Here is an 11,552-nt window from a genome sequence, read left to right as displayed (position 1 = left end):
TTTAATAAAAATTACAAATATAATAAATATAAATTGATTAATAAATTATTTAAATTCAAAATTAATAAATATAAAAATTAAATTACTTATTGTGAATAAAATTTTTTCATATTATTATTTAGTTATCATCGAATTAAATAGATCAACCAATTAAACCAATAATCCATTAATCTAATATCTGTATGGATTGATTCGATTCTCATAACTGTGTTGGAAACTTAGAACGGTACATGTATTTAGATTACCATGACCTTTAGTCAGCAAGAGCCAAGTAGTACACGGGAATCCCACCCAGCCAGCTAGCAAAAGCCAGCACTAGCACCCTGGACCCTGGTTCAGTGGTCCCTCCGTCCCTGGAACTTTCTGATTCTATAACCATCATTCGCACGCCCATACGTGTATTTCTTTAGTCGGCGGGCGTTCTCAAATCATATCACAACTCTTTTTCGTCTTTCCCTCTCATTCTTTAACTTCCGTTAAAATTCCACAAACCACCCACAAGTCCAGAACCAGAACCGTTACTCTTCCGTTGAATTTCAAACTTCAAACCTCAGAAGTCAGAACACCAATACAAACACACATACACACACTATTCAAAAAGTTAATATCCCTTTTTCTTTTCCCTCTCTATAAATATCCCTTCTTTCGAATTCGCCACGCTTGTTCTTATTCCCCATGTTACCATTTGTCTCCTCAGAAGAAAGTGAACCATAGTCACGCAAATTTAAGAATATATATACTGATATTTATTTATTGCTATAATGAATGGGAATGGAAATTGAAATTCAGCAAAGTTGAGCTTCCCACGCGTTTTCTGCTCTAACCCACCGAACACAGTCCAAATCTTTTCAATGGTGGGCGTTGAATGTAGCTAGTCTCTGAATTATTTCTTGCCCAGTCATTTTTCTTGAGGTTCTCTCTCTCCCTCTCTCTGTTTTTCTTTTTAAGAATGTTGATTTCGGTAGAATGCAGCATAAAGAAAGAAATTTTCTTTTAGGATATGATATATAATATAACTTTGCATGCGCCTTTTATATTAAGTAAAATCCTGTAAGGCTTTAACATTCTTTATGCTCTTCTTAACTGCAAAACAATGGTCTGTTTAAACTTTTGCTACCTTAATTTTCGTAATTAGTGGTCGTTAAATTAAGGCCTGAGATTCCTTGGTTTGGTATGAAAGTTATAATTTATAGAAATGGTCTTCCATGCTGTTTTCAGTTTTCACGGAACAAGCCAGCAACAATATTAAGTGATTGTGATAGACTTTTAATTTTTGTTGACATGGTTTAAGCATAGTCTGCATAGACCTCGTTTTGAAACTGAATATTTGGGACCAGAGTGAGGAATTATAACTTACTTGGTATTGTTACTTGGAGCTGTTTGTGAACTTGTTTGCTAATTTGCCTTGTTCGTCTTTCTTTCCTGTTAAAATATATTAGTTTTTCTCATACACTAACCAAATTATTATTGTTTTAGGAAGCTTTTTGTATTGTGTTGTTTGATATCATTGCATGAGAAGATTCTTGCTTGCCATTTATGGTTCCACTTTCGCTTTGTTGTAATTGCATCCTTCTGAATAGAATCCTGGCGATGTTCAATTCATATCACAAGCCGCCAGAGAACAATATACTTAGCTATTGATAGTGAGAATACAATTACTTTCCCCATCAACTTTTAGCTTTTAATTATGTTAGTTTCGCTTATCGAATATAGCATTAGTTTGTTCTTTCTGATTGCTGAATCAGTTATTCCAAATTTATGTTTTACATTTACACAATCTTGAGGGATGGGCGAATTGTGATGAATTCAATTTCTGAAATTTTCAGCAGCTTCGGCTGAGTTGTTTTCATTGGGTTGGACTTACTAGTTTATACTTACTTTATCTGTTTCTTGCATGTGTTTGCATATACATAGTTGTGGTCCTTGTGATTGTTCTGTAACGAAAATATTCATGGTAGCTCTCCATTTTTCCAGGTTTATCTGCTGATTTTGAAAGGTGACAGTTACAATTCCAAAGCAAATATTAAGTAGAAGCTTACCAAGATTGCAGTTTTTTTTTATTTCCTAGAGGTTGGTAGATATAGCGAAGGTTATGCCGTCGTTATAGCATGGATTCATCACATCTTCTCGGTTACAGTGTGACTAATTCTAGCTTACTCAGCAAATCATCTTTTCCAACTACACCTCCGTTATCCCACCTGCTACTTGGACCTTTGAATGAAGCAGTAAACTCACCTAATTTGTCTCTTTCTACTCACTTCAACTCTGATACTGATTCTGCATTGAATGATAGTCAGCAGTTAGTTGAAGTTACGCGTGCAGAGAAACGTCACAAATCAATGGAGGAAGCGTCGCTACAGAGCATTCCATCGAGCACTTTGAAACAATTGCTCATTTTATGCGCCAAAGCAATGTCTGAAAACAAGATGAAAGATTTTGATCAATTGATAGACAAGGCTAGAAGTGCTGTGTCTATCAGCGGGGAGCCAATTCAGCGGCTCGGTGCTTATTTATTGGAAGGGCTTGTTGCAAGGAAGGAGAAATCGGGTAACAACATCTATCATGCTCTTAGGTGCAAGCAGCCTGCAGGTACAGAGTTACTATCATACATGCAGATGTTATATGAAATTTGTCCATACTTCAAGTTTGGTTACATGGCTGCCAATGGAGCTATTGCTGAAGCATGCCGAAATGAGGATCGAATTCACATCATAGATTTTCAGATTGCACAGGGAACTCAATGGACGACTCTCCTTCAAGCTCTTGCAGCAAGGCCTAGTGGGGCTCCACATGTGCGGATCACCGGGATTGATGATCCTGTTTCTAAATATGCTCGAGGAGAGGAATTGGAGGCAGTTGGTGAAAGTTTGTCGAAAATATCTAAGAAATTTGACATTGAGGTTGAGTTTCATGGAATTCCTGTCTTTGCCCCAGATGTAACCAGGGATATGCTTGATGTCCGGCCTGGAGAGGCCTTGGCCGTTAACTTTCCTCTTCAACTCCATCATACGGCCGATGAGAGTGTCGATGTGACTAATCCAAGGGACGGACTTCTGAGATTGGTTAAGTCTCTTTCTCCTAAGGTAACCACATTGGTGGAGCAGGAATCGAACACAAACACGACGCATTTCTTCAACAGGTTCATAGAAACACTTGATTACTACTTGGCCATGTTCGAGTCCATCGATGTTGCCCTCCCAAGAACGAGCAAGGAGCGGATCAACGTGGAACAACATTGTTTAGCTCGAGATATTGTGAACATTGTTTCTTGTGAAGGGAAGGAAAGGGTGGAGCGGCATGAACTGTTTGGTAAGTGGAGGTCCAGGTTCACAATGGCAGGTTTTGTTCAATATCCTTTGAGCTCTTATGTGAATTCCATTATAAGAAACCTCTTGAATCGCTATTCGGAGAATTATAGTCTGGTGGAGAAGGATGGAGCCATGCTGTTGGCATGGAAGAACAGAAATTTGATATCAGCTTCAGCCTGGTATTAATAGACATCCAGATAGAAAATAATGTAGTGGTAGAAAAATCATGGTGATAGTGATAGGATAGGAAAACGCATAAGGCTTGAGGTTATTATTGCTGACCAAGGTTTGTGTAGATTTACACTTCCATATGCTCTTCTCAGTGTTTCATACGTTATTTGTTAGATTTGTGTATTCTTATGCTCTAGTCATGCGTAAATAGTATACTAATTCTCTTGTAACATGTTTTAGGCATGCGTCAATAGTTTTTGGTCTACAATGTTAAGCGTGTCTGAACTTTGGTCCTTGGCTTCTTGTGCAATTTATACGAACTCAGAAATTTTGAATTCCCTCAATACTGTCTCCTTATGAAAAAGGCATAATCTTATTGTGAGCGTGAAGCCGTAAAGACAAAAAGGCCAAAGAGTGACAAAAGGCAAGTGGGATAGGTTTTAGAAAAAGTCATTTTCACAAAGTTTAGTTGAGTATTTGTTTCGAAAGTATGTGTTGAGTTGGGTTCATTCGGTTCTGATTTCTCTAATTTTGGCTTAACACAGAGGTGATTTATGCTTGGTTTGAGTTTAGGAGTTAAGAGTTTGGTTTAAATTCTTGGGTAGAGAATGAATTGAGTTAAACTCTAAAGTAGTCCTGAGTTTTGTAAAAAGTTTTTCATTTCTAATAATCATCTAGACAAATTAATTTTAAGATGGGATTGAATTTATTGTAATTTACCAAAATGAAATTTAAAAGTGAAAAAGTGGATATGGAATCTCTGTTTTCTTGCAAATTTATATATTATTAACTTTTATTTCTATGTATGTATGTGGTTAGAATTTTTAAAGTGCGCATGTGAGTCAATAGAAGCTTTTCTAATTAATTGAAATTAATCTTGTTTATATAACCAAAAAAAATCCAAGTTATTTTGTATGATTTTAAACCTCAATTAAAGTTGAACTTCAAGTAATTTTACATTTTAAATAAAATTGAATCTCAAGTAATTTTAGATAGATAATTATTTAGAGTTCAATTTTAATTAAAGTCTAAAATAATTTGAGATTCAAAATTATTTATCTAAAATTATTGTTTAGATAAATAATTACTAAAAAATATATATATATTTAATATAATGTTATCTTTTTAAATATGTAATTTTTTTGATATTTTTTTAGTATGTTTTTATACAGTATTTTTTGTAGTACTCCTTGGTACTCTTTTTAAATATGTTATTATTATTATTATTATTATTATTATTATTATTATTATTATTATTATTATTATTATTATTATTTATAGTTAGTTTTTTTAATTAATTTGAATAAATTCGTCTAAAATAATTTTATTAATTTTTTATGGTACTTATCAATTTTTTTATTGTTGATGGTTGACCCATTAGATCTTTGATCCAATGTTTCTGCCTAAATATCTATTGTTGTTACTTGTTACTAAATTGTAATCAATAATATTATTCTGAAGATTCACCAATTCTACTACAAATCCGCGAGAAGCCCTTTTGAGATCCTATATATTCTCTTGTCCCATTCTCATATGAAGTGAGAATATTTTTTGTAGTAATTTTTTTGTAATAAAAATATGGAGAATTTTCGTCTTTAAAGCATTGGATGGTAGGAAGAATCTTTTCGTTCAATCTTTTTTACGACAATTTAAAATAATTCAAGAGAAATTTAAAATTATTTATCTAAAATTATTTTTTAGATAAATAATTACTAAAAAAATATATTTAATATAATGTTATTTTTTTAAATATTTAATTTTTTTGATATTTTTCTAGTATGTTTTTGTATACTATTTTTTGTAGTATTCCTTAGTACTCTTTTTAAATATGTTATAATTTATTATTATTTTTTATAGTTCGTTTTTTTATTCAATTTGAGTAAATTTTTCTAAAATAATTTTGTTAATTTTTTGTGGTACTTATTAATTTTTTTATTGTTAATTGTTGATTTAATTGTCTAATTGTATGGATTCTATCTTTTGGACCTTTAATTTAATGTTTCCGCTCAAATATATGTTGCCCTTGCTTATTACTAAATTGTAATAACATCATCATGAATATGGTTTGAATGGTGAAGATTCATCAATACTAATACAAATTCGCGAGAAACCTTTTTGAGTCTTATGTAATCTCTTATTCCATTCTCATATAAAGTGTGAATGTTTTTGTCGTAGTTCTTATAACAAAAATACGCAGAATTTTCGTCTTTAAAGTATTGGATGATAGGAAGAATTCTTTCGTCCAATATTTTCGATGACAATTTATTAGGCTCGTTTGTTCCTCATATGTTGGATTATGAAGGTTCTCCTGTGTGGACTAATAAGAGCAAGATTAGAGAAAAATGATGCAAGCCTCTAGTAATATTTGAGGCGTCAGGTTACTTTCACTATCACTAAAGAATAGAAGAATGAATACTATAAGGGAGAGAGAGCGAGAACGGGGTGGAAAAACATCGGACAGGGTAGGTCTCAGGTCTCTTCAAGCCTAGCGAAGGATCCCATTACCAGATGATATCTCGAAACGGGAGTTGTTTGGATTGTTTTCTTAGACAGGAAGGATTAACGACATATACCTTTCAAGGAAGATGAGAAAGGGGGTGATCTACCTGTTTGCATTCATACGGTATACTACAAAGGAAGGAGCGTTGAAGGCAATTGCAGAGATGAATCGCATGTGGCTAAGGGGAAGAGAGATTTTGGTAGAGGATGCGAAGTACAAGAGGGATGATTCAAAAGGGGCGGATAGTGCCAGCTGCGGTGGTGGTTGGGGGACAGACACAGCACCGCCAGGCCGAGGTCAATGATGCAGCAAGGGAGCGCACAGGTGGAATCCCTCCATCTCACAACATGGTTCATGGGGAAGGGCTGGGATCTGTGAACACTTCAACACATGCTCTTGAGGAGGGTTATACAAAAGTGGGGGCTAAGGGACTGGAGGTCTCCGTCAAAAGGACTAATGTGGAATGGCTGCGGAGGAGTGTGATTGGGAGCACCACGAGATTAATTGACTTCAGGCTATTGAATGACTCCGCCGGGAAGGTTTGGCCTCACGTTGTTAAAGTCTGTGATTTGGGGAGGTGCAAGGCCTTGTTGATATTTGATAGTAAAGAGAGTGCGGAGGAGGCGGTGAAGAGGTATGGGGATGGACTCCGATAGTTCTTTCATAGTGTGTGCCGTTGGAATGAGCAGGAACGATGTGACAAGAGAAGAGTGTGGATTGAGTGTTATCGAGTTTCGCTACATGTTTGGACAGAGGATACGTTCTGTGCGATTGGTAGGCAATATGGTGAGGTTGTGGTTTGTGATAATGTAACAGCCTCAGGTACGTCATTTCGGGCTGGCCGCATGCTGATCGATACATGGAGGTTTGAAACTATTTTTGAAAAGATCCGCTTAACTGTAGGGTCGACTGGGTTCGAGGTATTTGTTAAGGAGATGGCCAGTGATGAGTTTGGCTCTTCGGATGGGGTGGTGTCTGATGTGATGAAAGAGCATGATGGGAACATGGACAGTATCGTCAGTCGTCCTCGACGTCCCATGCAGCTTGGGTGGTGGGATATGACGGATGAGGAGGTAGCCCTGCCAAATAGGGTGGAAGAGGCTCCAGAGGGTAGAATCGTAATTAGTCCCGACATTTTGGATGAATGGAGTAACAGTTTTTTGAATTCAAAAACAGTAATGGTAAGGGATACGAATTTTGCTCCTAGGGAAGGAAGGGCTGATCTTGCAGAAGCTACGTCAGAATGGACTCAGTCCTGGGCTTATAATGGAGATCGGGTGGTTGCTGTGGGAGAAATCACAAGTCAGGTCCGGTTGGGCTGTAATAGCTCCATGGCCCATTTCGTTTTATCCAAGCCACATGAGGATAGGTTGGGCCCAAACACCTGAGGCCCACAAGCTGTGCCCCATTCTGGATCGGTGAAGGGTTTCCTTCTTGGACCTGATGTGGATCGAGTTGGAGGTAACACGGAGGGGGGGACTCTGTCGGGTAAGCCTGCAGATCGTGCTGCTCCTGCACGGTGCGGTGCCGTTGGCGTTGGGGACCACGGCAGCGCGACCTTGCTCATCGCGGAGAGGAGAAGGGAGGCCGGTGGAGGCCTTGACTTGGAGATCGCGCAGCAACCAATTATGGCGGGTGGCTACCCCTCGACGCCCCCTACGGCGATGGCGAGTGATGGAGCGAACGCGGCTGGCGATGCAGGCTCGTATCAGGCAGCGAACCGTGCCGGGGGAAGTAATGTGAGCCTGGAGGTGCGGGGGTTGTCACCCTGTGCATATGGCCAGACGCATGCGAGGATGAAGAAGAGCAGCAATCCAACAGGGATTAAGGAGCGGGGAATAGGGTCTGATGGGTTTGGTGCGGGGATGTTGGTGCCGGTGGAGGGTGGGTTGTTCTCTCTGGCAGGAGTCCAGGGCCTACAGAGGCTTGTGATGGGCACATTGAGGATGGCCAAAAGGGCATGTTGTGCTCTCCGATGGAAGGGAATGGATTAGGATCAGGAGGCCCTTATGAGAAGCAAACGTGGAAGGGGGTGGGTCAGGAGAGCAGTGGAACGAACCGGATTGTGAAGGTTGTACAGAAGGCAGTGATATCAGTGGTGCTCAGGGGGCTGGAGACCGGTGGTAAGGGGGGAGCTGCATAGGTTTGCGAGATGCCCCCTTGTGATGTAGGAAGCCAAGCTGAGATGGAAACGTCTGAAAACAAATGGACAACTGAAATGCAAGAAAATTGGGAAGCATGGAAGCTCACAGTGGAGTCTGGAGCTATGCATTATAATGAGGAAGATGACATTATGGCAATACTACAAGCACAAAATGAGGCAATTGCACAGAAGAAAAAACAGGCTAAGCAGAAGGAGAAAGCACGGAAAAATCACCCGAAAAATCAGAAAAAGGTGTGTATAAGTGCTTTACGATGATATTTAGTTCCTGGAATATTGGTGCGGTATTTGTAACCCACTAACTTAACGGCAAGTGCACCGGGTCATACCAAGTAATACCTTACGTGAGTAAGGGTCGATCCCACGAGGATTGATGGATCAAACAACAATAGCGTTTGATAGGATTAGTTAGGTAAGCAGAAAATAGTGTTTGAAAGTTCAAAAGCATTAACAGTAAATTTAGACTATTAAAGACAGGCAGATCAATAAGTTGGGAATAAAATATTTGAGAAAACAATTAAGGTTTCAGAGTTATCTATTTTTTTGGATTTATTTTTATTACTAACTAATTTAATCATGCAAGATTTAATTCATGGCAAACTATATGTGACTAGACCCTAATTCCTTAGACCTTCCTAGTCTCCTCTAAAATTCATTAACTGCCAATTCCTTGGTCAATTAATTCCAATTAGAGGGTGATGATCAATTTCTAGTTTATATGCCAAAAGAATCCTAATTATCCACAAATAAGGGGATTATATGTCACTTATCCCGTTAAATACAAACAATTAGAAACTCAGTATAATGTTTTCAAGCTGTTGTTCAAGTAAAGAGCTTTTCCAAATTTTACAAGAACTCAATTAGAATATGGGTTATACTTCCGTTCCACCCATATTCATAAAATAAAGAGCGAAAATAATTATTGAAATATAAATCAAAACATGAATTAAATTAGGAAGATCAAACGAATAAATCCATACAAATAGACAGAGCTCCTAACCTTAACAATGGAGGATTAGTTGCTCATGACTCAGTGAAAATAAAGATTCTGGTAAAATGTACTCTCCTAAATGTAAGTTCCCATCTGATGGCATCTAAATTTCTATCTATAACTAATCCTAATAATTTTAAAATCTAATTATCTAAAACTAAAAATAATATCTTTTCTCAAAAGATAAGATTTGAATTTAAATTTGAATTAATTAATAAGTCTTCAGCTGATGGGTGGGGACCACTTGCTATGTCCATTCTGCAGCTTCTAATCTATGTTTTCTGGGCTGAAAACTGAGTCAAAACGCGGCCCAAAATCCACGCCAGTGATTTCTGCAAATACTGCAGATCGCGCACGTCACGCGGATGCGTTAGTAACGCGTACGCGTCGCTGGTCTTCTTCGCAAGTCACGCGGATGTGTCAGTCACGCGGACGCGTCGCTGAGCAAATCTTCAATTCACGCGTACGCATCAGTCACGCGTACGCGTGGCCATGGATACTTCCAGATCACGTGCATGCGTCAGGCACGCATGCGCATCACTCCTCGCAGCTATCTCCTTTGATTCTTGTGCTGCAGAAACTCCGTCAAATTCCGCCGAATGCTACCTGAAATAAATAAAATTGTCCAAAACTCAAAATAGCATCCATAGTGGCAAAAATATAATTAATTCTTAATTAAACTCAACAATTTAAGTGCAAATTCACTAGGAAAAGATAGACAAGATGCTCACGCATCACAACACCAAACTTAAACTGTTGCTTGTCCTCAAGCAACCAAAACTAATATAAGCTTATTTTGCATGAGAATGAGAGTTCGATTAAGCTCGTGTCTCTTCTTATAGTGGGGGACAACTGCAATCCTGAATAGGTTTGGCATCTCACTCTCCTTTGAATCAGAAGAATGTTAATGTCATTCGGAATTTGAATCCAGAAAATTGCCCAAAACTCAAAATAGCATCCATAGTGGCTAAAATATAATTAATTCTTAATTAAACTCAATAATTTAAGTGCAAATTCACTAGGAAAAGATAGACAAGATGCTCACGCATCAAATATTAGGAGGTTGGTGGGAGTTGGCAAACTGAGTATGGTAAAGAATTTTTGGAGAAAATTTAACGTGCATATGCTAGGCTTGATAGAGACCAAGAAAAAGGTCGTAACTAATTTTGACATAGCGCAACTGTGGGGTAATGGTGCAGTTAAATGGGAGTTTGTTGGGTCAGTTGGTGCTGCGGGTGGTCTGTTATTAATGTGGCATGAAACGGTGTTCTAGATGAACAACTGCTATAAAGGGGTTCGCTGGTTATGCTTGGAGGGTGTGCTACTAAAAACTAATTTTCCCTGTGCTTTCTGCCTAGTTTATGGGCCGCATGAAAGGGCGAAAAAGCTTGTTACGTGGGAAGAGCTAAGCTTCTTATCTGGGTTATGTCAAGTCCCATTCTGTTACATAGGGAAATTTAACGAGATAACTCATGTGGAAGAGAGAAAAGGAGTTACCTCTTTGACGGTGTCTACAACAGAGTTTAAATCGTGGATCCAGGATTTGGAGTTAGTGGACTTAGCAATCACTGATTGCTCGTTCACCTGGTTCAGAGGGCAATCATGTAGCCACATTGATAGGGGTCTGGTTAGTTTGGAGTGGTTAGAAGAGTTTCCTGACACAAGGCTGCAAGGGGGACCTAGAGGGTTATCAGACCACTGTCCAATGATTCTAGAGGTCACACGGATTAGAGGGGGGCCGAGACATTTTCGGAGCTTAGACTCATGGTTTACTCATGATGGTTTATTGAGGATGGTGAAGGAGGAGTGGAGGAACTTAGGGGAGGAACAATTTATGGATAAGCTAAAGGCTCTAACGACTCAGCTGAGTAGTTGGCATAGAAAGAACTTTGGGGACATGGACCAAAAGATTACACGGTTTGAGGATGAAATCAAGAAAGTAGATGACATGGTAAGCATTGGCAAGGCTGATGGGACTGTTGAAGCGAGACGGAGGGCACTGGTAAGCTTCTGTAGGAAATGGTATATCAAAAAGGAGCTTCATTGGAAGCAGATGTCAAGATCTCAGCATGCAAAGGAAATAGATAAAAACACCCACTACTTCCACAATTTAGCCTCAGCGCAGCGAAGTTCCAATCGGATTGATGCCTTAATGGTTAATGGGAGGTTGGTAAGAAACCAAACAAGGATCAAGATTGCTATACTGGACTTCTATAAGGGGCTGTACCACCAGGAGGCTTCGCCAGTTATTGGCTTCAGGGATGGGCTTGTAAAGCAGATTAATGAGGAAGAAGCAATGAAACTAGAGTTGATGCCAACTACTGAAGAAATAAAAGAGACTATTTGGGATTGTGAGTCAACAAAGGCACCAGGCAGTGATGGGTATAACATGAATTTCATAAAGAAGTGCTAGGAAAAATT

General features: G+C 38.6%; 1 protein-coding gene across 4 annotated transcripts; it reads left to right on the top strand.

The window, feature by feature from the left end:
- The first annotated feature begins 406 nt into the window (after positions 1 to 406).
- Positions 407 to 3,823, top strand: LOC112789966 (chitin-inducible gibberellin-responsive protein 1-like). 4 transcript variants are annotated; one of them, XM_025832157.3, is made up of 2 exons: positions 407 to 912; positions 1,975 to 3,823. In XM_025832157.3, exon 2 carries the CDS (start codon positions 2,109 to 2,111, stop codon positions 3,492 to 3,494), a length of 1,386 nt encoding a protein of 461 aa, XP_025687942.1. In that variant the 5' UTR covers positions 407 to 912; positions 1,975 to 2,108; the 3' UTR covers positions 3,495 to 3,823. The 4 variants fall into 4 exon arrangements, with proteins under 4 accessions (XP_025687942.1, XP_025687943.1, XP_025687944.1 ...); XM_025832158.2 differs by having other exon boundaries at positions 413 to 1,643; XM_025832159.3 differs by having other exon boundaries at positions 910 to 1,050.
- The last annotated feature ends 7,729 nt before the right edge of the window (positions 3,824 to 11,552 follow it).

Source organism: Arachis hypogaea, chromosome 3 (assembly GCF_003086295.3).
Source record: "Arachis hypogaea cultivar Tifrunner chromosome 3, arahy.Tifrunner.gnm2.J5K5, whole genome shotgun sequence".
Classification (NCBI taxonomy): domain Eukaryota; kingdom Viridiplantae; phylum Streptophyta; class Magnoliopsida; order Fabales; family Fabaceae; genus Arachis; species Arachis hypogaea.
This window is presented reverse-complemented; position numbering and strand designations above follow the sequence as displayed.